Source organism: Saccopteryx bilineata, chromosome 6 (genome assembly GCF_036850765.1).
Source record: "Saccopteryx bilineata isolate mSacBil1 chromosome 6, mSacBil1_pri_phased_curated, whole genome shotgun sequence".
NCBI classification, from domain to species: Eukaryota; Metazoa; Chordata; class Mammalia; order Chiroptera; family Emballonuridae; genus Saccopteryx; species Saccopteryx bilineata.
In genome coordinates this window covers 140,984,862-141,010,896 of record NC_089495.1, presented here as the reverse complement: position 1 = coordinate 141,010,896, position 26,035 = coordinate 140,984,862, and the positions used below count along the sequence as shown (strand labels likewise).

The 26,035-nt window shown below is 50.8% G+C and overlaps 1 protein-coding gene across 2 annotated transcripts; it reads right to left on the bottom strand.

Annotated features, from left to right (window-relative positions):
* Positions 1–304: 304 nt before the first annotated feature.
* Positions 305–24,426, bottom strand: TRIB2 (tribbles pseudokinase 2). 2 transcript variants are annotated; one of them, XM_066235624.1, is made up of 4 exons: positions 24,302–24,426; positions 22,761–23,919; positions 16,991–17,283; positions 305–1,438 (listed from the first exon to the last, which is right to left on the bottom strand). In XM_066235624.1, the coding sequence occupies exons 2-4, from the start codon at positions 23,028–23,030 to the stop codon at positions 970–972; spliced, it is 1,032 nt and encodes a 343-aa protein (XP_066091721.1). In that variant the 5' UTR covers positions 23,031–23,919; positions 24,302–24,426; the 3' UTR covers positions 305–969. The 2 variants fall into 2 exon arrangements, with proteins under 2 accessions (XP_066091721.1, XP_066091722.1); XM_066235625.1 differs by lacking the exon at positions 24,302–24,426 and adding an exon at positions 24,101–24,292.
* Positions 24,427–26,035: the final 1,609 nt, after the last annotated feature.

Sequence of the window (26,035 nt, the reverse complement as noted above, 5' to 3'; positions counted from 1 at the left end):
AGACAAAACATGTTTCTTTGAGAGCCAAGGGTGGCAAGAGCTTCCGACTCCCGGGGCTTCCCGTGACCTCACATCGCTGCCACAGTCCCAGCCGGAAGGACGCCGCCATGCAACCCTCCTCACTCACAAGAGAAAACTGAAGGATTTGAATGTCTCTTTCCTTTCTTCCTTTTGTTTTTTTTTCTTCCCTTCCTTTAAACTATGACAGCAGTAATGCATCTGCAAGTTTGTCTTCTAATAGCTTCCTGCCACGAACCAATTGACACAAAACAGAGTAGCTTATTAAAGGACAGATTCCCCCCACCCCCCTTCAGGGAGCAAAGAATTAACATGTCATTTCCTGACCGGGCTATTAAATCGTATATTTAGAAGAAATGAGTTGAAGAAAGAGATTAAGAGACACAAACTGGATCTTTTTCTTTTTTTTTTTTTTGGTTTAGCACCCAGGTTGCATGTTGGTCTGTGTGCACCAAATTTCTTTGAAGTGAACATTAATTATCAGATAGGTGGTTGGCTTGCTTTAAAAAAAAAAGACCCCTTGGCCAATTGTACCTTCCCTGAATCGTGGTGAGAATTAAATGCTAACAGTGCGATGCCAGGATGAACAGTTGAGGCAGAGTGTTTCGGTTCTGTCAGGATCTGCAACTGTTTCTCAACAAAATAAAAAGTGGGGCAGGCGGAATTGGCCCACTGACTGGAGGTGGCCTCCGGACTCCTTCGGGGAGGATAAACTCCAGGTGGCTCCCACCCCCCTGACCGACTCCAGACCCGACCCCTAATCCCACACCTCTTGTCCCCATGCCACATGTCCAGTCCACTCCTTGAAGGTTTTCCTTCTTTGAACCGAGAAACCTGTGAGTGTCAGTGTCTGCCTTGCTACCAAGCCAAGTGACGTGCGCTCCCTGGAAGAATTCCTTTCCACTGCCCTCTGTTACTCGGGTACCAGCTCAGTCTCCGTGGGGCGTAAGCTCAGTTAAAGAAAGGGTCCAAGTTCTCCTCCATGTTGACATCTGGCACCAGCTGGTCAGACACCTCCTTAGCACCATATCCTGAATTCGAGACGCTAAAATCTGTGGAAAACCAAGGATGGTCCAGAATCTCCCGCGAGGTCAGCCGCTCGGAGGGCTCCCGCCGCAGGATGCTTCGGATGAGGCACTTGGCCTTGGGCGACAGGGTCTCTGGGATGTTGAACTGGCCGCGTCGGATCTTGCTGAAAAGAGAACTGGGCTCAATGTCATGGAATGGGTACCGCCCTACCAACATGGTGTACAGCATCACTCCCAGGCTCCACACGTCGGCGGCTTTGCCCGAGTAGCTGCCACTGGTGTTCAAGATCTCCGGGCTCACATAAGCCGGGCAGCCATGCTTGTCAGAGAGGGAGTCATCGTCTCCCCGCAGAATGTAGGCATCTTCCAGGCTTTCCAGCTTGACCCGAGTCCTGCCAGAAAGAGAGGAAACATGAGCTGCTAAGGGTGCCCTGAAACACCGGAATCCATCATGGTAACAGCTCCCACTAGGTTTCCGGTGACTCTTCCCTCACTCACTCATTTATTCCTTTGTTCATTCAACCAGCCAAACATTACTTACTGAGCATCTTCCTGGTGCCAGACACTCTTCCAGGGCTGGGGACACAGGAGTGAACAAGACTGAGAAGGACTATACATGAAGCTTATTATCTTTTAGGGGACTCAAGCCTTCAACGAGTAAACAAACCACATATTATTGCCCTGTCTTAGTGCTACAGGAACAAGAGATTAAGTAATTTTCTCAAAATCACATCTGAATAATGACTGGGATTCACAAGATTTTAACTCAGATCCAACCAACTGGGACGTTGACAGAAGCTCTGACCACCACTTCTGACTTCCAGGATAGACTAGTTTAAAGGGCCTTTCACATTACTCAGCTGCATTTTGGCCTTAACAACAATGCTTTTGTTGGATATGGAAGGTTTTTCTACCCTATTTCACAGAAAAGGACATCGAGGCTCAGAGTCTGTGTAAATTGCCCAAAGCCTTTTAGCTGGGTAACAGAGAAGACTTGACCTCATGTCTTCCTAAGTCAACCAGGTATGCATGCGTATAAGTGTGCATGGGTGAGTGTATGAGGAAGCGTATGAGCCCAAGATCCTCTTCAAAGTTGTCAGCCGATCCCCAATCTTCCCCCTGCCATTTGAGGGCCATAGTGCTAGCTGATGAAAATGTAAGGCTCTCCTGGGCGCTCTGGGTTAAGAACAGAGGTGGATAAATCTCATTAAACTCGGTCCCTAGAACCAAGTCCGTATCTATATACAGCAGGTCTTGACATCACCATTGGGTATAAAAGAAAGTAAGTGCTCAGTAAATACTTTTGGAAATGAGTTCTTACCATTAACTATTAAGGTCATCAACATTTTTACAATGAAAATGAGGACAAAAAATAAATTGAAAACAATATTGTAAATAAAAGAAACATTTTATTCATTGCAACAATAATATACTATGATAAGTACATAATAAAACATTTATAATATTTTATATTGTAATTATGCTTACATACCTATTAATTTTTAATAATAATTGTGTAAGAAAAAAGTTCTCATTTAAATACTGATCCTTGACGAATCATCATGTCAAATACAAATACATCACATCACATGCAATGATTGACTCTGCATTTACAGATTAGTCTTCCAATATCAAAAAGGAGGACATGTAGGAGGACACTTTTCGAAGCAGGACGGAACTTACAAAAGGACTGTCCTTCCTAAAGGAGGACAATCGGTCACCATATTAACTATACCTATTTCCTGTGAATAGAGTTGAGGACCAGGACGTAAGTAAAGGGACTTGTTAAGACTGAGGGCTGTCCCTGACCCAGGGCCCAGCTTTCTCTGCTTAGCCCAGGAAACGGCTCAGAATTCTTGTTCCTCTGCCTTGCTATTCTCTAAGGGGAAAATTAGGAACTACTGCCTTTCAGTGCCTAAAACTGAAACCCTCCTCCTAATCTCCTGGCCAGAGTACTGCCCCCACAGCCCAGTGCCAGCAGTTCCCAAGCCCCAGAAGCTCAGACAGTCCCATCCCATCCCACTGGTGAAGGCTTGTGGCAAAAGGGGACACAGAGCAGGGAAGAGGGACTGCAGTTAGGGCTTAGAACAGGGGTCGGGAACCTTTTTGGCTGAAAGAGCCATGAATGCCACATATTTTAAAATGTAATTTCGTGAGAGCCATACAACAACCTGTGTGCGTTAGGCATTATCCAATAAAAATTTGGTGTTATCCTGGAAGACAGCTGTGAATGGCTCCAGCCACCCGCAACCATGAACATGAGCGGTAGGAAATGAATGGATTGTAATACATGAGAATGTTTTATATTTTTAATGTTATTATTTTTTTTATTAAAGATTTGTCTTTGAGCCAGATGCAGCCATCAAAAGAGCCACATCTGGCTTGTGAGCCATAGGTTCCCGACTCCTGGCTTAGAGCTTCCTAAATAGCACCAAGAAGCTCCTACAAGGTTCGTGTCTGTCGCATCAGTCGGTTCTTTCGTCTCAAAAGTGCACTTCCAAGCAACTATGCTGTGGTCCCAGAAGTCACGAGGCTCAGATGAGCAGAGGATAAGAAAGTGCTGGGGAAAGCCACAGTGAGGCTTTAGTCTTAAATTGGAGCTTGTGACTCGGCTCCATCCACTACTTCTCTCCCTTCCTCCTCCCCCGGGGTCTCAGCCTCTAAGGGCAATCATCACAACTCCTCAGAGAGCCCCAGAAGGGAGGCGAGGCTCAAATTAATCCAGGGAGAGGTGCTGGGGGCTTGCTAGAGAGAAGGTCTGATAAAATCCTGGTTGGTTCTAAGATTGCAGAGTTGCACAAGAGTTTCAAAGACCACGAAGTTTCAAAGACAACTTCCCCGGACTTATTTTCTTCACTGGTTAATGGAAAAGGCGCCGGATTGGGGCTGAGAGAGCGAACTGAAGCCAGACATCGCTCACCCGCTGTGTGGCTGTGGAGGAGTCACTCAACCTGCCAGACATCGCTCACCCGCTGTGTGGCTGTGGATGTCACTCAGCCTGTTTCTCAGCCTTAAAAAGGAAGGTTGGACTAGATCATCTTCCTTTGTTTTCAATTTTAGTTTGTTTGGTTTTTTTTATTGTGGTAAAATACACCTAAGATAAAATTTCTCATTTTGATCATTTTTAAGTGTACAAGTTTATTAGTGTTAAATACATTCTTACTGTTATACACCTATCTAGGCAAAGTAGTTTTAACGTCTCTGCCAGAGTGAACATTCTGGGATTCTGTCATCCAGAGCAATGTATCTTTTGTATTTGCTCACCCGTGCTCTATTGTAACCCGCAGTACACTTACTGTCTCCTCTTCCGAGAGCTAACGGTCCATAAAAACCAGGACGGGTCTAGAAGACGTACTGCTCTGAAATTGCAGTGACTCAACCCAGAACCCTCTCTTCCTTCTGCTTTTTCTCATTGCCCATGGCAGGTGGCACTGGCCCACCCGGGGCCGCACCACATGTCCTAAGATTGGAGAGCAGAAGTGAGTCAGTGCAACCCTAGGGGCAGAGGCGAGGGCAGCGCAAACCACAGGTGCATGCGGCCCCCCCAGCTTCCTCCGTCTCCACAGCGGAGGGGCTACGGGAATCATTCTTGCAGTGAAATCCATAGTAATAGCCAACCTAAACTAAGCCCACCTATCTGTGAGACAAGGAGCCATCCAATGGCAGGAGCACAACATTGGAATCAGAGGATCAAGTCCAGAGCCCAAGCAGGTGGGGCTAGTAGCATCTTGGCCAAGGCTGCTCCCCCACACCCTCGGCCACATTCCCTCTCTCCGCCCCGCCTCTTTGGTGTTCCTCAAACACGCCCACTGACCTGGGTCCTTCCTGGGGCCTTTGCATAAGTCCTCCCCTGGACCCCAACCCCAAATACTCTTCCTCTGCCCCGTGCAGCTCACCCCCACGAACGTTTTTTCAGGTCTCTGCTCAGAGGAATTTCATGCAAGAGGCCTTGCCTGACCATCCTATATAAAGCAGCACCCCACTCCCCACTGCTCCCTCCCCCCCACCGGAACACTTCACGCCTATTTTTCTACACTTACAGGTGTTTGCTCTTTGTATTATGTACTCTGGTGGTCCTCTCCGGTGACCGCCTCACTCCTCCCCTCCCCTCAGTCATCCAGTGTGTAGAGGACACCACTTGTGTTTACTGCCACACCTTTAGCACCTCAACAAACCGCTGGCACATGGCAGACACACAACTGGAAAGTGAAAGGGACAGACACACAGTGGAGCCCTTGGAATTCAGTGCGCTCAGATTTAAAGAAACAAGAGCCCATTTCTGCCTACCTGGTCAGGATTAAGCAGAGGTCAAGGGAAGGGTCCAGGCGGGGTGGGTGCTATAAGTTCCGCCTCAGGCACTTTCCAGTGGGGTGGCGAGAGATGTGACTCAGGCCTTTCCAGGGACAGACATCAGCACCTCAGCTCTTTACACTAAGCCACATCTAAAACCCTTTCCTCCTTATCCCACCCAGATCACGGCCCCAGGCTCTCATTCTCTCCACACTGTCTGCCTCAGGCCACAGTGACCACACTTGCATCCTATACCCTCTCCCAGAATTCTCCAGAAAAGAGCCCTAGCCAATGGTAAGGGGTCTGTCCTATCAATGAACCCCCTCACTGGAGCTCACCTCCCTCCTCCCCCACCCCAAGGCAGGACTCAGCAGCTATGCAAATACCTAAGGGTTTGAGAGTGAAATAAGACACCTCCCTGTGCTGCCCCTGAGCTCACCCATGGGCCACACCATCCCCTTCCCTTCAGACACTGGGTTTCCAGTCCCCAGCAGACTGTGACATTCTGTGCCCTGTGAGCTGGGATCCTGCAGTTTGATTTGAAAACCAGGCCAGTTTGATTTGAAAACCACCAAGCACCCGAGATCAAACATCATCTATGGACCTGGATGTGCACTGGATATCTATATCAGTTTTCCTTTTCAAGTTCATAAAATCCACTTCCAAAGCAGAAGTGAGCTTTCCTCCATGTGCACCCAGGCTGGTTGGGGACTGAAAGGTCACCTCTCTCTGGCCCTGAGCGCCTGCTCCCACCACAGAGCACCTGAGAGAGGAAATCACCGGTGATGGCTCAGGTGGTTCAGTCAGGAAGGCTCCTCAACGTGGGCAGCCCAGGGTCAGGGTGTGGGCAACCCAGGGTCAGGGCGTGGGCAGCCCAGGGTCAGGGCGTGGGCAGCCCAGGGTCAGGGCGTGGGCAGCCCAGAGGGCAGGAGCCTGCCTGGTGGATGACAGAGCACACGCATCCCAGGCAGGGGAGGGAGAAGGGAAAGGGGGGCATGGAAAGGCCTTGGAGGAAGCTGCGTCCTGACCTGGCCTGCTTCTTGGAACATCCTGAACTTGTTTACATCACTGCTAGGCAAGGGTCAAGGCCGGCACTCTGGATTATGTCTTCAAACAAGGACCTTGGGGGGGGGGGGCGTCCCGGCGGAGGACTTCCGGTCCAGTCCCCACCGACTTGATAAGCAAGGAAGGTTTCTGGGGCTGGATGCCCGCCCTGGGAATGGGGGCCACTGCCCTCTCCGCTATAAGAGGGGTGTGAGGAGGGCCTGGTGGAGCACCTCCACGTGTCCACATAGGAGGAAATGAGTAAGTCTGCTTTCCATCTCTGATGTGCCCTGCAGAGTCAGCATCACAAACATAAGCACCAGTGGCCCTAGGAATTCACACGTCCCAACCATTATTAGGGCATTTAAACCAGGCGCCGGGGGTATAGATATGACAGGCAGTACCCATCTTCTCGGCTGTAAGGACTACATGAACAAGGCTTGCCCGGTACTTGTGCGGGGCCTGCCCAAGAGCCCAGCAGCGGAGGCCACCCTGGCCGAGTTCAGTGCTAAGGTCAGGTCCCACCTCCAACCCTGGAGCCTGGAGGGGAAGGCAGTTCAAGCCCCAGGCCAATGGCAGTGGATGTGAATTCTGTACCCAGATTCCTAATGGGGCTCTTTGCACTTGTCCCCACCCCCCATCCTCGAATGGTCTTCCCCCAAACATGGGCCCAGCTCACTCACAGAGGCTCATTTTACTCAGTCCTGATGAAGATCTTCAGGGTGGGCTTCGTGGAGGGGGCGGTACAGAAAGAACAGGTATTCCCAAAAGTGACGAGGGAGGTAAGGCTGTACACAGCAGTGGTTACACTGTGCAGCTTCTAGGAGGGAAGAGCCATGAGCCCACGCAGGAGGGGTGTGGCTGCCTCTCTGCATCCCCACGTGCATCTTCGCAACCTGGTCTCGGCCTGGGCAGGGAGCAGCCGGCCTTGCTTCGGACTTTGAATGAGCAAGGCTCCCAGAGGCAGCCCAGTACCTGGCCTTGTGTTACTGGATCAGAAGCCAGAACCAGCAGGATATGGTTCCACTCCCCGCCTCTGGGGAGGGGAGAGGCAGCCTTGGCCTGGAGAGCCCAGTGCCCCGCCCACTCTCAGCAGAGGCTGGTATGGCTGCCTAGGGGCATTAGGGCTCAACCCAGCATTGGGACCACAGGCTCTGCAGCCTCAGTTTCCCTTCTGTAAAATGGGAACATACAGCTCCCTGGACTGAAAAGGGCTCCTCTAGCTTTAAAATTCCTGATTATAAGTTTACTTTAATTTTTAAGCTGTAAGGGTAAAAACAACTTCCTATATGACATCCTTAAAATAATGATAATAATTATAGTAACAGTGACAATCATCAATTAAACATCCCAATGCTGGAATTTATTCAGTCTACATCTCTGCTTCTCATGACAAAACTGAAAGGCACATGCTATATGTGCAAACTTCCTAGAAAAATAAACTGAGGCACAGAGAGTGAAATGTCCTTTATAGGATAACAGAAAAATTTTAGGTCTGACTTGTTGTCAGGATTCTAATATTGGTGCCTTCTCCAAAATATACCCCGGCACCGACTCACAGATGTACTGAGTCCAAAACAGAGAAAGTTTTAAGGAAAAACCTTGGGGATAAGGAGACAAATATGGCCCCAGGTGTATTCAGCACGAGGTCACACACTAAACCATCACAAACACGATCTAGCTGCTGTAGCTCATGGGGTGGATAGAGGAAGCTGGACCTGCCCATTCACCAGATGAAGAAACTGAGGGACCGAGCATAGATGTGACTTGCTGAGGCCACCTCTCAAGTGAGCGGCAGAGCTCAGATCCAAACCCAAGTTTACACCCTCCACACTAAGTGCCCCTTCCAAAACTGTCACAAATAGCCTGCATGAGCAAATCAGGCTTGGCTTTTAAACCTCAACACCTCGCCTTGGGCTCTGGGCAGGAAGAGGCCATGACAGAGCGGGCCAGGTTGGGGCCGGGCTGGGCACCCAGCCAAAGTGGGCCTGGCCAGGATGGGAAGTCCGGTGGCCTGAGGTCAGTGCAATCCGGAGAAGTCACAGAAGGCCACTCCACGGGCTGGGTCCAAGCTGGTGAAGGGTCAAGTAAGAGAGGTGAGCTGCAGCGAGGAGATCTGGCCCTGCTCTGCCTGCACTGCCGGTCCTAGTGTGAGCACCTGGGGGGACTGCTGGGGGGCCCGGGAAGGACTGTCCCCGCACCACACCAACCTTGCAGCCACTGCTGGGACACTACGAGCTGCTAAGCTCTGCCCAATCTATCTTCATTCCTTTCATTCTGTTTCCTATGTGCATCCATTTTTCTAAAAGGCACCTCTGAGAGCCACTAATGCACCAGGTCCTACAGATTCAGTGGACAGACCTTGGCCTTGGCCAACTCCAAGGCCAAGCTGCTCACAGAGGAGCCACCAATAAGGGAAACAGGGACAGAAGAGTCTACAGGGAGGGGCCCCTGAGAGGGGCTGGTTAAGTGTGCAGAGGGAATACTGCTCGGCACCTTGCACACAACCTGGGAGCTGGGGGGAGGACGGATGAAAATGTGGGCACTCAGATGAAGTCACTTACTAAGAAGTCACACAATTGGGATGAGAAACTCAACCCAACTCCAGCAGCAGGTGCTCCCAGCACACCGGCGGCACAGCCAGGGCTGTCTGCCGGCAGGCTCAGTCGCCAAGTCATCATGGCCACACTGGAGAGAGCGGGGAATCCATCCACCTCCAACGCCTTCCCTTCAGGAAGCCACCACCCGCGCAGCCTGCTGTCTCCATAGGAACAGACAGGGAATCCCGAGAAAGACAAAGCGGCTCTGGCCGCCTCATCAATACGCCCGTGGCCCCTCGCTCCCCTGCATTTAGACGCGGCTCCTGAAGGATCCCCAACCCCAAATCAATCACGAGTGGATGGGCTCTCAGAAAAGCTTCTGCACATAGTCAGCCCCGTGCCGGCAGCTGAGGGCACACCTGGCTGCTGAGTGCACCTCGAGGGGCTGCCCCTGCCTACCTGCGTAGAATCCAGAACTTTCCTTCCACGCCGCACTGGTGGGCAGGGCTCCAGCCTCACCTGCCCCATGCAGTGTCCTCTCTCTGCAGTGTCCTCCCCAGCACAGGTCTCCCTACACACAGCAGGTCTGGGCCTCATGACCTTGGCCCAGACTTTCTGGGCCCCCTTCCTTTCTCTCCTGTGTCAATGAGACCAGCCTGTGCACGAGCTGAGCCCCCCCTGATGCAGCCATTTTCTCTCCCTGCTCCACCGTGGCAACGTTCTCCCCTACCATCTAGTTAGCTTTCTGATGCCCCCCCAATCCTCTGCAAATGGTATTAAAAATAACCACTATACTGTGCCTCCCATGAGGCAAGGGTCCCCGGTACTGAATCTGGCACACCCCAAAGCTAGCAATGTAAGAAGTGCATAGTAGGTGCTTTAATAAAAGTGTCTAAGATAGTGTCATGTCTAAGAGGCCCCCAGGTGCCTAGATTTCAGGACATGCAGGCAGGATTCTGCTTAAGAACTGCAATGTCTAGAGTCCAAAGACATTTCAAACAGGCTGGGCTCTATCCCATGGTTTAGAGAAGCTCTCAAGAGTGCCAGGTAAAGAACATTTAAAATGTGTTTCCATCAGTACATCTAAGGGGTTGATTCATAGTCCTTATGCCTCCAGAGCCTACAGGGCTATTGCACACCCCTGCAGTCAACGGTCACACATTCACCAAGTACAGACAACGCTAAGTCCTGTCCTAGGCGCGGCGGATAGAGATAAATGGGCCCCATCTCACAGATCTGTAGAGGAAACAAAACCCACCGCATGAAATGGAGCCACGGGCCATGACAGGACTGCACTTGAGGTTGGCGGATGGTGGAACAGCCTATGACTGCCCCGAGAGAATCCGGTACCAAGCTTTCTTTAGAATCCAGCAGGAGAGGTCCTCCTGGTGTACCCTTGCTGCTTAACTGCTTGAAAAAATTCTCCCTATGGGTTGGGCACAGGAGTTGGCTTTTTAGCTGGCATCTACTTCCTGGAGCCAACGTGGTATCTGAGAGCCAGACTCAAGAGTCAGGTGTCCTGGGCATAGACCTCGGGTAGGGCACTGAGGAGCTGTGAGGCCCTGAGCCCGTTTCCTCATCCATACAATGGTTAAAGTGACACTGCCTTATGTATTGGTTTTACATGAATGTGACTATCGTCATTAGTTAGGATTAAACGAGTTCATTTAAGTGCTGTGGTTAACTCGGAGTCAGATTCATGGTGGGCCCCAGACATTATTTCACTGAAATGTTCAGCCCCCTGAAGGTAGGGTATCTATCTATCATTGGTCACTGCAGTATCTCCAGCACCTGCCACAGAGCCTGGCACATAACAGGTGCTCAATGAATATCTGTGGAAGAATAAACAAATCTCCAGGTTGTTGGGTTAGGAGGCCCAGAGCCATCAGACAGTGACGGAGAACAGTCACAACAGCAACTATGCTCAGTCCCTGCAGGGCTGGAGACTGCAAGTTCCTCATCTCCAACCCACGTCAGGGAAGGTAGGCTGGAGTCGGCAGGCTAAGTGGACAGAAATCAAAAGTCTCACGGCTGTGCCCTCAGCTATGTTTGCCCAGGACCTCTGTCCCGTCTAGCCCATCAGCTAATTTATTAAGTACAAATAGTAATTAGCCCCACCAGAAATCCTGCTGAAGAATACTATTTAGTCTCTTGCTAAGCACAGAACCCTGAGGAAGCTCTCCTCTCTAACTGTGATCAGAGAAGCCAGACATAGATACCAGTGTCTTCAGCAAATGCCACGTCTGCATAAATCATTAAATCCAAATGAAATGCTGGATTAGTTTCTCACTTGACATGGAATTGTGAAAGCCGTTCTTTTTGAAAAGGTGTCTATGTACCAGATCTGTGACTTTTCAACTTCCGGTCTTACTTTCTGGGCAACGACCTGGACACCGATGATCTGAACTCCTCCCTGCCCCTCTCGTTCTCTTACTGGACTCCAATCTGAGCTGCTCCAACTCCAGTAAGGATGTTTTTATGGATTCACTGCTCACCACGTTCCAGGACCAGTGAGCACTGGACAGCCCCTGTGTCCAGGAAGCTCTGGGTCCAGCAGGCAAGGAGGAGAGCCCCGGGAGGAGGCGTGGCCATACAGGACGGGGCACGTGCTGTGAGAGGGGTCCCTGACCATCCTGGGAAGAAGGGCAGGGAAGCAAGCCTTCCCTCAAGGACAGAAAAGTGGTCAATTTAAAGAAGGGAATCACAGGAGCTCTGTCTCCTTCATAGAAGAACGGAAAGGTGTTTTCCTAAAATAAAGTGAGCCTACAACATAAAATAATGTAACTCACTCGTAATGAAAGACAGCGGAGTCTGGGCTCCAGGGCTCCCATGCCTGCCTTCTGGACTTTGCGGGATCTTACAGCTTCAACAGAAGCGGCAGCAACCTGCAGATCTAAAGGAAGAGGTTAGGAGGGACGCTAACCACAGAGAAAGAGAGCACTGACCCAGGTTGGCGAGGGAGGAAACATCCTCGCCCCCACCCCCAGCATGAGGAACAGGGCTGGGGTCTGCGCAGAGAGTCTCTGGGCTTCTACAAAGGGTCCCAGCTGCCTCCTGCAGAGGTGGCCCCAATCAGCTTCCACAAAGCAGAGGAAATGAAACCTGTGACGTCAACTGATAAAGATCTTCTAATCAAAGAAGAAACATGTACAGAAGCATGTTTCTAAGTTCACACGGGGTATTTCTGTGCCAAGAAATGTCAACACTGAACCTCGATCAGGGGGAGGGGGGAAGAGAGGGGCGGCATGGGGCCCTGTCCCCAGGGAGAAGAGAAACCAAACAGGGACCTGCTTTCCACGGCCCTGTCTGCAGCCCGAGGTCACACCAGCTTAAAGGACTCTTCAGGTCCTGAGTCAGCAAGCTGGCCCTGCAGGGGGGGCGCAGGATGGCAGGCGCTGATTACGAACTAAGTGCGGGGTTCACGCACTAATTCATTGAATCCCGTGGGGTGAGTCGTGTTATCTCTGCTTTACAGATGAGGCAATCTGAGCAGCAGAGTTTGGGTAAATTGGCAAGGTTAAGTGCAGGAGCAGAGATCGGTGTCCAGACAGCGACTCTGCCTCCACATGGGAGTAAACAGATCTCTCCTAAGTGCAGGTCTCCACTTCGAGGCTCAGACTGAAACACGGGGCCCAAGCAGATCACTCTAATGCCGGGGCAAGGGGAGGCGCACTGCAGGACGCGGCACACCCTTCGGGGATCTGGGCACCGCCTCTATCAGATTCGGGGCCCCACCCACAGGAAGCCCCTTCCACTCAGATTTCACTACAGGAACTGTGGATGCAAAGGTAGTGCCCAGGACAAACTCAATCAGGGGCCCTGCTCTACAGAAACGTCCAGGGACAGGAAATACAGTGGCTGGCTCAGGCCAGGTGGGTGGGACCCCGTGCTGCCTAGTGAGCCCCGTGGCCACCATCCTTGCCTACATCTTGCCACCTTCTGGCCTTTCCGAGCTGAAGTTACCACACCATAGGCACTTGACCTCCTAGTTGCCCTCCCAGGGCTGACTCCCTCGTTATAATTAAACAAAAGAGAGAAGAGGATGTGGCTTCCGTCTGAACCCTTACATCACAAGGGCAGCCCTCTTCACGGAAATGGCTGCCAGGGAGATAGACCACACTCTCCATGAACCCACAGGACCCCAGGAGCGGCTCAGCCTTAATGGCAACGGTTTTATCAATGACTCGAGGACCAGCTGTCCATTAGTGAGTGCCTGCCCTGCCCCCTGAGTCAGAGGACCATTTAACTTCCACAAACACCCCAGAGGGATGCAATTATTATTTTAGCTCAGAGGAAGCTTGCAGCTTAGAAGCATCACATGGTTTATCCAAGATCAGGTAGCTAATAAGTGGCAGAGCCAGAATCGGAACCTATGGCCCACATCGAAATAAAACAGAAAGAAAGAGAAGCTGATGAATCTGAGAAGCAGCCGGCACACAGGCATGGGGTCGACCACAGCACCGGGTGTCGTCTGTGTACAATATCAGCAAAGCCACCTGCGGGGAACTGGATTCATGGAGCCGACAGTGCTGCTCAGAATGTTTTCACAGGTGACCATGGACTGAGAGTTACAGAGGATCCAGCACAGAAAAACTATGCATAGGGGTCCACCCAGAGGCCGGCCTCCCTCTGGACCAGGTGGGACGCAGCCTGTTTCACAAGGTAATGCTTCAGCCCTCAATCACTCTCAAGAAACAGGAAGCGCATCTTTGAGAAGACCTATGTGCAGAAGGTGCTTGGTGATGTGAAGATTAATAATAAAGCAGCCTTTCCACATCTCTTCAACGCCTTCCCCACTGAGGACCAATGCTTCAAGGTTCGGAAAACAGGTGGATGACATCAGTTCACCTTTGGAAGTCTTTCAGATGCAACCCACTGTTTCCCCACATTTCCTATCAGGAGAGGAGGAAGCTTTAGTCCTATTGAGATGCCTGCTGATTAGGTCCTATTTCCTAGGACAGGAGGTGAGGGCTGCCAGCAGCAAGGCCCCGAGGAGGTCCCAGGGCCCCTGCCTGACTCTTGTTCCCTTCCAGCCACGTTCCAGGCCAGTGAGAATTCTGCTGTGACACTCAATATCTCCTGGGAAACACTGAGAGAAATAGGCTGAGTGACAAATCAGAGTCTCACCCTCTGAAATCAGAAGGTTAAAACCCAGAACAATAAGAAGAAAAAAGGCTACTGGACATTATTGCCCCAAACAAAGACTTGACAAGCAGGTTTTAAAAAGAAGTCTTAGCTGCTATTTATGAGAACGTTTCTTGTGCCCTTGAAAATGGAAGCGACCTTCTCAGCCCTGCCCAGACACAGGCACTTGTCACGTTCAGAAGAACAAATCCACTGGGACCACAGCAACGGGGCGAGCCCTCTGGTATGAAACGACAAAATTCCCAGGCTGGCTCCATGGGCAAACTGGATTTTGTGACCCTGAGCAAAGTCACTTGACACCTGTGTGGCTGTCACCTCACCCATCAGATGGGAGAGTCATCCTCACTGGTGGCCCCTTGGGAATGCAGGGCTACAGAGACTCAGGTGCTCTTAGACGTGCTGGGGACAGATGACAATCAGGTTCCTACAAGTCACGAGCGTTTTCCTTTTCAAAAGGAAAATGCTTCTTAAAATTAAAAAAGGATTTAGCTTTGCCGCGTTCGCTCCAGTGAACTATTCCAATGTCACCTTCACATGGGGTACTTTCTTTTGTCATTCTTTCAAGAAAGGGTCATGCTCTTTTGCAAAGTCAAACATAACTCCAAAGTGAAAACTAGCAACCCACAGTCCTCCTGTTGGAAGCTTCTTACATCTTGGTGTGCCCTCCCAAGGCCCTAGGACATCCAGGATTTGGCTTTGCTGTGACGTTATCCTTGGCACTGTCACACATGCTGTCATCAAGGACAGGGCAGGCCTGGGAAAGCCCTAGGACAGCACGTGCGAGCTCTGCCCTTGCCCTGATTTGCTTCCTTCCAGCTGGCTGTGGGCACCGAAGCAAGCACACTCACTGCTGGGGCGCTGATCCCTGGACACTCAGGAACTGCGAGTCCATGCCTGCTCCCGTGTTTTGTGACTTGGGGATGTCCCTCCACTCTACTGTGACTCACTGCACATATATATGCATTCACCTCGGTATTACCTCTTCTGTTGTAGTTACAGTTAGTGGACACATTTCCAGGAAAGGAGGGACACAGAAGGACAAATAGGATACCTTTGTCAGTATCCTATTGGGGGGTCAGATATACATATCTACCTTCCCAATGAGAATATTCAAAAATAAAAGCACAGACCTGAATGTGATAATTCAGAAAGACCTTAGAGCCACTATAACTGAGCCAGGACAATAAAAGAATAAGGACTTATGGCTGGGGCAAGGGTCCCATCTACCGTCACAGAGGATATTAAAGGCAAAACCAGGATAAGGGCCTGCATCTTCCGGCCCCAGGGCAGAGGCATCAATGCTGAAGAAGAGAAAAGATAAGCATCGCCCCACACTCCAGATCTTAGAGTAACTCCTTCTTCTTCTTCAGTGTGCTAATAAGAGGAAAAGTCATTTGCTACCAAACACCAGGATGTCAGCTGCCCCGATGCCTCGGATACCCCTTTATGGGTGAAACATGGAACAATGGCTAACCTCTGTGGGTCCAGGAAACCCAGATGCTGTCTGCACTTTGCATGCTCTGCTGAATTATACATGCTCACGGAATTATTCTATTTGGGTTGGGTATCCGGGCCCTTTGCCTTTGTTAATCCCCAAAGGCTTCCCCAGTCATTTACTTCCCAATTAGCTCCAACCACAACTATCGAAGAACCAAAGCCCACACCACCAGACCTCTCTCGTTTAGGTGCCCATCAGCCTCCTTCAAGCAATCCCTGAAAAATACCACAGGCCGCTGGGGTCAATGGCAAACAAACTGGGAGGCAGAGAGGTGTGACAGCAAGAGCGCTGACCCACAGAAGGCATTTCGAAAACGTGAGCAGAGTGAGCGCACGGATGGAGTGCACAAGACCTGTATTCAGCTGGCCCGCCTCGGCTGTGGGATCGTGGACTGCCACTCCGTCGACCACTTTCCTAACAAGAGACAAGCATGCCCACAGCAATCATGGGAACCCTATGACATCACGTCCATAGACCCACTAGGACAATTCTTTGGACTTGTCAGCAATGAATCTAAATCAGTCGCCTCCACCACTCTAAAAAAGCACGTCACTAATGAGAAAAAAAGTCACTTGAAAGAGTTTTTACAATCAAAGTCAGCTGGAGGAGAAAGCAGGGCCCCGGGGGGCCTGCTAAAGAGAATGTAATGAGTTATGGAAGAACCATAAATGGGACCCAGATGCCCAGCATCCTGTCCAGCTGACTCCTGAAATAACTGAGACCCTCCCTGGCCGAGGACTTGCAAGGGCAGCCTCCTCACCTGGAGTGCGAGCCTCCCTCCCCACATTGCCTATAATATATTCATCTTTTCAGACTTGGCTCCCAAATTGCCTCTCTTATAAAAACAACTATCTGCCTAGTTAGAACCGACATCTCAGCTCCAAACTCCCATTGCATCTAATACATTCCTTTATTTAGGGCTTGTAACACTGTCTTTATAGCTGAGTTGACTGGTTAATGTGTCTTGCTATTCATAGCACCGAGAACTATGACTAATAATATATCTTTAGGAACCAGCTATTGAGTAAGAGAATGAATGAATGAATGGATGGATGGATGAATGAATCATTTTAAATGATGATGCCAGGCTCTGAGTGTTCTGAAGGTAGGATTTTGGAAAATCCTGCCTTGTTCACATTGAAAATGCCACCTAAGCCTGCAGCCGTCTTCAGAGCTCACAGCAGCAAAACAAAGATAATTATTGGGTCGTAGAGGATCCTGCACCTGTCCTTTGAAAGTTCGAACACACCTTCAGAGCAGGGGCAACTTGTTTTCCGAGGGTACATCAAACCCTGTACTGTGTACCCCCCCTTTGGTCCCTCCACACCTGGACACCAGGCAGCCCAACAGCCTCCACGCCCACTGATCGGGCAAGCTGCCCAGGGCAGCTTGGCGTGGGACACCGCCTGCATGGGAAAGGGACTCACCGCTCTTCATCCTTAAAGATGAACTTCCGCAGCTTGAGATCACGCAGCACCAGCCCCCCACCATGGCAGTGGGCCACGGCTGAGGCGATCTGGTAGAACAGTCTGGCCGCCTCCTCCTCCCTCAGCTTCTTGCAGGTGCGGACAAAGGAATGCATGTCGCCATAGCTTCGCTCGAAGAACACGTAGGCCTTGGTCTCTCCCAGGATAATTTCGGTGATTTGGTTGATGTTGCTGTGGGCAGACAGGCAAAAGCACGGGGCCAGGGACTCCTGGTAGCAGCTGATATCAAACACCTAAGGGCAGGATGTACAGCAAGACCCACGGTCAGAGGTGCCTCTTAGACGACCAAGTCACAGAATGCCAACACTTCCCACAGGGACTGGATCTGAGATGACAAAAGGTGAGCTGATCTTGAACCCAGACAGAGTGGGCCTGTGACCTTCCAGCTGTGGGGCCTTGAAGAAATCATTTGACCTCTCTGAGCCTCCACATCCTCACATGTAAAATGGGCAAACACTACTTGACTCACGGTGTTGGGAGGATAATATAAGAAAATGAGGGTAAACAAGCTTTGAAAGATGCAATATTAAAACTTACCACAAGTGGTAAATTTTATTATTTTTTTCTCTAGCCCAACTGCCTCTGTTTATAGAAGAATTAAGGCAAAACCTGGGAGTGACTCATACCAGTCTACACAGATATCTTATATTCCTTCAAAAAATGATGAAACTGTACATGAACAACCTCCAACTATGACAGTTATAGACAATATGCTTTGTGCTATACAATATGTCATATAGCACTACACAATATCTTAGCAATTAATGGACTAAATATCTAGGCTTTGCCTAGTGGTGATCGAATTCAAAACCTTCATTTCACAGAGGTGGCATGTGAGGCTCAGAGAACAAGTCCAATCTGGCCCCCGGTGGCAGAGCTGGGGATAGGAAGCAGTCCTTGTCACTAGGAAGGCAGAAGTGCTTCCGCTCACACTCCCCACCCCCCGCCCCGCAGCAGATTCTAGCTCAATGAATCACTTATGCAATGATTTCCCATGAATCAAAACAAGCCTGTGAAATGCCACCTCATGGCAGGGTCATGGAAAAAGAAAAATCCGTCCTCCGTTCCGTTTTGAAAGATATCTCAGAGATATGAACCTACCGAGAATTTCTGAAGTTAAAAAAAATTAAAAAAAATAAATAAATAAATAGCCCTGGCCGGTTGGCTCAGAGGTAGAGCGTCGGCCTGGCATGCGGGGGACCCGGGTTCGATTCCCGGCCAGGGTACATAGGAGAAGCGCCCATTTGCTTCTCCACCCCCACCCCCTCCTTCCTCTCTGTCTCTCTCTTCCCCTCCTGCAGCCGAGGCTCCATTGGAGCAAAGATGGCCTGGCGCTGGGGATGGCTCCTTGGCCTCTGCCCCAGGTGCTAGAGTGGCTCTGGTCGCGGCAGAGCGATGCCCTGGAGGGGCAGAGCATCGCCCCCTGGTGGGCAGAGTGTAGCCCCTGGTGGGCATGCCGGGTGGATCCCGGTCGGGCGCATGCGGGAGTCTGTCTGACTGTCTCTCCCCATTTCCAGCTTCAGAAAAAAAAAAAAAATAGGGCCCTGACCGGTTGGCTCAGTGGTAGATCGTCGGCCTGGCGTGCAGGAGTCCTGGGTTCGATTCCTGGCCAGGGCACATAGGAGAAGCGCCCATCTGCTTCTCCACCCCTCCCCCTCTCCTTCCTCTCTGTTTCTCTCTTCCCCTCCCACAGCTAAGGCTCCATTGGAGCAAAGTTGGCCCAGGCGCTTAGGATGGCTCTATGGCCTCTGCCTCAGGCACTAGAATGGCTCTGGTTGCAACAGAGCAACGCCCCAGATGGGCGGAGCATCGCCCCCTGGTGGGCATGCCGGGTGGATCTCCGGGTCGGGCGCATGCGGGAGTCTGTCTGACTGCCTCCCGTTTCCAACTTCAGAAAAATACAAAAAAAAAAAAAAATAGCTTTTATTCATTTGCAAACCTCCACGAAATCAGGACTACAAGTGCCTGGGTTTAGGCTGCGGTGTTATTATCTGTCTACACATGTACGCTCCTGCGGGAGTGAGGGCCAGCGTGGGGAGCTTTGCTAGAAAGTGTGTAAGGCTGGGATTGCTCCCTGGTCCCCATCACTTAACTTATCAGTTAAAACATTCTCTCTTTGACCAGTATGTTGCAGTGTGGTGGCGGCGAAAATGCTGGCCTAGAAATCACCAGATCAGAAGCTCTAATCCTGGCTGGACCACTGCTAATCTGGACGAGGTCGCAAAAAGCACTTTAGGTCACGAGGCCTCTTTCTCTTCATACACTGAACGACGTCGATTTAGAACCTTGCTGACCTTTTCTTCGGTTGAATCCCACACCAGAATCTGATAAAAGCTCTTTGCTGACAGTGCCCACTCCCAAATGCACCCACGATAATGGATTTGTGCTAAGGGGAAGCACAGGCCTTCCGAAACCCGTCCAGGGATACAAGCTGCTATTTGAGAATCCATGCATTAAGTTGCTCTTGGTTTAAAAATTTGAATCTGTGAATCAGACAGGGTGAGCAAGAACCTTACACGCTCCTGCGCTCAGCCCTAGGCAAGGGAGCAAAGCAACGCTGTGAATGAACCACAATGAGACATCTCAGGAAAGCCCTAGAAATTTAAGAATGGGTCCTTTCAGCATCTCCAGAGACCACAAATCACACCCTGATACTGTCAAATGATGACCTCTGAGCAGTGACCTCTGAGGTCCATTACATTAACGATCTGAAATGCTTGAGTCAACTTGAACACCCAGGCTGCAAGCAGCAGAGACCCAGAACAGCCTCAAACATTTCAAAGAATAATCAATGCTCTGCAGAGGTTAACTTAAACACGCCAGGCTGTTATAGATCTTAGCTGCACCAAGTGCCAGGCTGCAGGCTCTGTGGCCCATGCTCAGGGAGGGATGACTATTTACAACATACTTCCTGTTTCAAGTGCATTTGCAAAAAAATATAAAAGATGCTTTTCACTCAGCCCTTTTAGACTATGATCCTGCCCCACTGCTGAATGGATAAAAATTTTTTTAAAAAAATCAAACATATTCATGGCAGCTTCAATCTGTGTAGCCATACCCTTTGTAGAGGAGACCAAATTCCAAGATGGTGGACAGAGTATGAGAAATACAGGCAGTACTAATGTTTTCCCAAATGGGTAGGAACCAAAGTTTTATTAGTAGCTATAACAGGTATTTATGGGCTGGATTGGTATTTAAACCATCACCTTCCAGTGCAAAATTAAGCCATAAGCCTGGTTGCCAGCTGCTTTTGAATGTTTAATCTGGAGCTTTAGTTATATAATGTGACAGTTCAGATAAAGTAGTAAGATTGGGCCATATTTAATAGCATTTGCAAAGAAATTAAAAAAAATAAAAATTTTTTAAGAAAGGGCATCCATTCTGCAAAGATAGTAATATGTCAATCTGCACAGTAGCTACCAACATTGATAAAGACCCGCTAAAGCACCCTTCTTCCCTTTGCTTACAAGTATGCATGCAGACAATAAACAGGCTTAATTATTTTGATTAAATGACCCCCAAAATTCTCCCTCCCTAAATAGTGTCCTACACAATTCCCTGTACAATCCTCAATTATAAGTGGTCTCTTCAAATTTGATCTCTTTTTGCAGAGACTTTTTTCTTGGGTCAACACAGAGCCAGGAGACAAGAACTCCATATTCTAAGACATCCCTAGGAAATTGATCCATGTACAGGTTTCCCTGTGTCTTGTGGTAAACTGAGAGCCCACAGAGCATCATAGGGTGGTTCATAGAAGCAGTCTTATAAATCCCACTTGTAGTTTCCTAGCATGCTTGCATAAAGAGACATCCACATCACCTCTGTTAAAAAGACAGGAAAACAGAAACTGCTGTGTCTTAAAGGGATGACCTCTGTCAAGCAGAACAATGATACTGCACTTAAATCCACTTGCAGCCACACAGTAATTGGTGAGGGGCTGATTCAATCTTTGCAAGAAGGAAACCAGCAGATTAAGTACAGTTTCAGGCCAGAGAGCAAGTCTGCAAATGACACTGTAAGGTCAGCCCAAAATGAAGTATGTCTTGAAGAATCTGAAGGGAGAAAGAAAGAACAGGGGCCAGTGTCACCTCTGCTTTTAAACAAAGAAATAATGGCATGATGCTCCTGCAGAATTTGGTGGCAGAGTCCCCTTCCTTAAAAGCATCTCCAGCCTTGGAAAAATCTGAAAATGCTGTATGTACCCAAGTTGAGCAAAAGGAGTGAAAACACTGCTGGGTGATTGTGCATATTTCATAGGAGAGTGGCAGCTCTGTGGAACTCATTCATTTCAAAGGATGACTACCCTATTGTGCAACATTGTAGGTCTTCTGAGAATTCACTCCCACTCTGAATAGCCTACTGCATTTTGGTTAACCAGGCAGGGTTGCTCTGGGTGTCAATAACTTGGAGAAGATGCAAAATACCAAATGCTCAGTACAAGCAGAGAGCAATATTTAAAAAGAGCCTCTTATTTTCTTTCCTCTGAGGTCTGATCTGAACAATTGCAAAACTGACTGGAGACCTCCACAAAACCCATGTTTTACAATGAAATACTCCAGTCCCCTATGAAATCAAGTCCACAAAGCAGTCTGTGGTTAATGGTAAAAGTGTCATACATGCAGAGTGACCATTTCAAAGCCGGCAGGGTTCCTCATTCTTGATGGCTCCCCCTTACACTCACCCCCTCCCCCGGGGGGTGGGGAACAACATGAAGTGACAATGAATTCTTGATCTATGTCCAATTCCTGAATAGCGGTATGCTCTAATGTCTTCTCCTTTTCTTATCCCCCCCCCCCCAACTCTTCTGCTGCTCATCCCCGTGTCTGGATCCCAGTGGGCGCTTACAAAGACACACACAGATACAAATCACTCACTGCTCAGGGTCAAAGACAAAAAGGAAACCGCAGTGTCCACCTCTATTAGCACTGGTATCCCTGAAGTTCCAAACCTTGCAGGCAAAGGTGTGCTTTGGGGCAGGAGGTTAGGGGGAACCAAAGGGCTTTCAACACGGAAGTCTGAGGATGAGAAGACACCGACAAAAGAGAGAAAGACTCAAAGGAGTCACTATTTCCTACACCCAAAGGTGTGCAGGCAGCTTTGATTTCCACCCACAACCCTCCTTTTAAGGCTCAAGGCAGAAGAAAGCTCTTTGTAAGCTCCTTCCACGCGCTGGGCCCCTGGGCTCGGTCAGAGGAGACACCTTTGTGTGTCTCTTTTAAAGGGCACCTTCGGAACAAAGGTTTAACACCTGCACGCTGCTAAGAACAATGGCTGCAAAAGAAACCAAGTCATCAATGCCTTGAAATTAGCAGGGGATTCCCTGCTCCTGCAGGGAAAGGGAGGGGGGCTAGAAACCAGCAGAAATCCCCTGGACAGTGGGACCCGGCGTCGCGCGGAGAAGCTCCACCAGGTTCTGGGAACACGCGTGTCCGTGGCCCCCCGCGCGATTCCGCCGCCCTCCCCGTCCTGGACTGTCCCTAAAAACGCCCCCGCCGCAGCCCGCCCCATTGTCTGCAATGCTCTAAAAACTTCGCAACAACTAGTCGCACAAGAACAAATAAATATATAAACCCCTTTAACAAGGCCACGGATTACGATCCGGCGAATCTCTCTCCCAGACTCCAGGGTTTGGCGACCTCCGCCCCCTCCAGCGCCTTCCAAACGGCCGGGGAATCTTTTTAAAAGCAAAAGCAAACCCCGGGCTCTTTACCTTGCATACCAGCTCCTCTCCACTGTGCAGATGCACAGCACGAAAAACGTGGTCTCCCTCCAGAGGTTCCAACAATAAGTATTTCCCGATGCAAGAAACGCAATGCGACAAGTTCGGAGTCTCGGGCGGGCTCGGGGAGCCGAGGTTCGGGCTGAAACTCTGGCTTGGCTCGGTGGACCTTATAGACGACAACTCTTCGAAATCTTGGGTTTTGTTCCGTGATCTCCCATATCTCGCTATTGTGATGGGGGTAGACCTGTGTATGTTCATGAGTGTGAGGATCGCACACGGCAAACAAACAAAAAAAAACCCGCTGGAAGGATGAGTCGCTGGCGAGTGCGGCTGTAGGCGCCTCCGAGCCACGGATTTAAAAAGGGGACGCGAGGGGAGGGGACGGGAAGGGGCTACGCGGAGAAAGAGTTAGAAGCCCCAGATGGGCCGTCGGGCACCTGGTCGGCTCCGAGCCCGGCTCCGGGGGGTACTCAATCGGCAGTGACTCGGGTCCTTTTGTTACCCCAAAGCAGCCAGCGACGTGCAGAATCTCCGCACTTTTAGTTTCTCTCTCTCCCTCTCTTTCCAACGTGGATCTAGACGAGAAGCCGGGTTGCTAAAGTGGGAGCTGCAGCGCCGGGTCCCCCGGAGCGATCCCCACGCAGGCTTCAGACTCGCAGACGCGGCGGAGGAGCCTACTGCTCTAGTTTGTACAGTCTTCTGGAAGCGCGCGGCGGCGGCTGGCTCTCCACGCGTCAGAAACTCAACAAAAAGAAAAAGGAAATCAGCCCAGGTCTACCGGCTCACGCTGCTCGGCAGACGGAATCCGCACTGCACCCCCTTTTTTGGTGGAAAGGGTTGGGGGCGTGGAAGGGGGGGTGCTGGAGAGGGTAGTTATCTAAGATTTAACTGTAGGTGGCGTCTGAGGCTTTTCCAAGATCCCAAGAGCTCTCCCAAAATTAAACAAACAGACCAAAAAAAAAAAAAAAAAAAAAAAAGCAAGGGAGCATTTAACTTAGAGCGGTCAGCGCTGCCAACAAAAGATTGCAAAAGCTGGGCGCAGACTTGAGGCGCGGGCCGGGCGCAGGTACCGCGACAATGCCCAGGGCTTGGCCAGCGAGCCGGAGGTCAACACAAGCTCATACTGTCGCCGTTCTCCGGTCGTCCTCTGAAAAGGGGGAGAAGCGCAGGCAGGGACGAGGTCAGATCAATGGTCTTCGATTTCCCCAGCCCGAGCTTCCGGGGGTCCTCCGTACGCTGGAAGGGGATGCGCCCCCAGCCCTCCAACCCGTGGCGTTCCTTTCCCGCTGGGTAACTGGATCTTTGGAAAAATTTGCAACCACTCCTACCCTAAACCCGACTGCCTGCACGGGTTGGCTTTGGAGGAAACTGACGGCTTTTCTTCCTCTTCTTTTATTTGTTTTTCTCTCCCTCGAAGGTACGAGGAACGTGTATTTAAAAGTGAAGGGGATGGCCGACGGTGCCCGAGACCAATCCCCGAGCTCAGCACGCCCGCTTCTCCCCGCGAGGCGGTATTAATAGTTACTTACGTGGCCGGGGAATCTCTTAGCTAGTGGAGACGGCTGTGCGCGTGTGCGCGGCGCGCCCCCGCGCGCGCCTCGCTCGCGCTCAGTCTACCCATTCAATGTCACCGACACTTTTCCACGGAGCCTCCGCCCCCCCCCCCCGAGGCACCCGCCACTGGCTCAGCCTGAAGCCGGCCCCGCCCCTCTCCCGCTCGGGCCCCCTTCATTGAGCTGGGCGCCCATCAATCAGTCTGGCGGAGGCCAGTCCTCGGTCTGCTCCCGGCGCCCGCCGGCGGCGCGGGCGTCTTGCCGCTGCCTGTGCAGCTACGGCCCGGGGCGCGGGCGCGGGCGCTGGCCTCGCGGCTCCGGGGCTCGGCCCCAGCTCGTCAAAGTGCAATATCCTTCCGCGGCCCAGAGCTAGGGAGTGAGCACTCCCGCGGTGCAGAAGGTCCGGCCGGCGCCGCGACTTCCCGCGCGTGCCCGCCCCCCTGCATCCTTCCCCCCGCCTCCCGCCCCCCAGCAGCTCCGGCTGAGTTCAATGTACTACATACCTGGTTCGTCTTTCCGGCGCTTTTCCCCAGAAAGCCAGGCATCCTCTGAGCACCTGGCCACCGGTGCTCAGATGTTGCACCGAGCCAGGAACTTTTCTTTATTGGTGAAGAATGTATTTACATGGGGTGCTGCATGGGCTTGCAAAAATTAGTTTCATTATCTTTTTCCAACTCCTTTCTCCCCGTTTAAAAAGAAATTGCTTGCTTTTTAGCCAGTGTCACCCATCTCCTGCCATCCCAAACTAGTCCCACCGGCTGACAGCACCTTTTGACTCAGACCAAATGTAATCATCAGATTTAATCCTTCCCCTTACACAGCAGTACCCACGGTGAAACAGACCCCCGCACCCACACCTCATTGCTGGAACCCCTGGCTCCCAGCCAGAGTGCTGGGCTGCACGGTCCTCCTGTCCTCTCTTAAGGCACCCAACCCCTACACAAACATCCACCTCAAATGCATTCAACATTAAGAGTCTGGTAAGGCTGCTGGTTTTGGTCCCCTCTTCCCCCTAATTGTTCTCAACTGTCTCAGGTGGTTCCAGTTCTCTCGTTCGGGCACACCACCAGGTAAAGGGCTTGACTCAGATGCAAGCTTGACTCTCCAGGCCCTAATCTAATGTATCCTGGCCAATCAGAAGCAATCTGGTTAGAGGACAAACTAAAGTAAAATAAAAACAGCCAAGGGGCTGGGAAAGAGGACTTTGGAAGACTTTTCAGTCTTCTGAGCTTTTCCATGAATGTATGCATATTTTCTAGTGGGGGAGGGAAAGAGTACCATGTAGCTTATTGCCCATCGTAGGACACTTTTGACTAAAAAGGAGAGCTATTCGGTAGAGCGTCGGCCTAGCGTGCGGAGGACCCGGGTTCGATTCCCGGCCAGGGCACACAGGAGAAGCGCCCATTTGCTTCTCCACCCCTCCGCCGCGCTTTCCTCTCTGTCTCTCTCTTCCCCTCCTGCAGCCAAGGCTCCATTGGAGCAAAGATGGCCCGGGCGCTGGGGATGGCTCTGTGGCCTCTGCCTCAGGCGCTAGAGTGGCTCTGGTCGCAATATGGCGACGCCCAGGATGGGCAGAGCATCGCCCCCTGGTGGGCAGAGCGTCGCCCCATGGTGGGCGTGCCGGGTGGATCCCGGTCGGCGCATGCGGGAGTCTGTCTGACTGTCTCTCCCCGTTTCCAGCTTCAGAAAAATGAAAAAAAAGAAAAAGAA

What these genes read in the sequence shown, in the direction of transcription:
- TRIB2 (XM_066235624.1), bottom strand. Translation starts at nt 23,030, where the DNA reads ATGAACATACACAGGTCTACCCCCATCACAATAGCGAGATATGGGAGA. An exon ending in GAGAGGAGCTGGTATGCAAG is followed by an intron (nt 17,284 to 22,760) that starts GTAAAGAGCCCG and finishes TCCTGCCCTTAG; the next exon opens with GTGTTTGATATCAGCTGCTA. An exon ending in ATCTTTAAGGATGAAGAGCG is followed by an intron (nt 1,439 to 16,990) that starts GTGAGTCCCTTT and finishes TCTTTCTGGCAG; the next exon opens with GACTCGGGTCAAGCTGGAAA.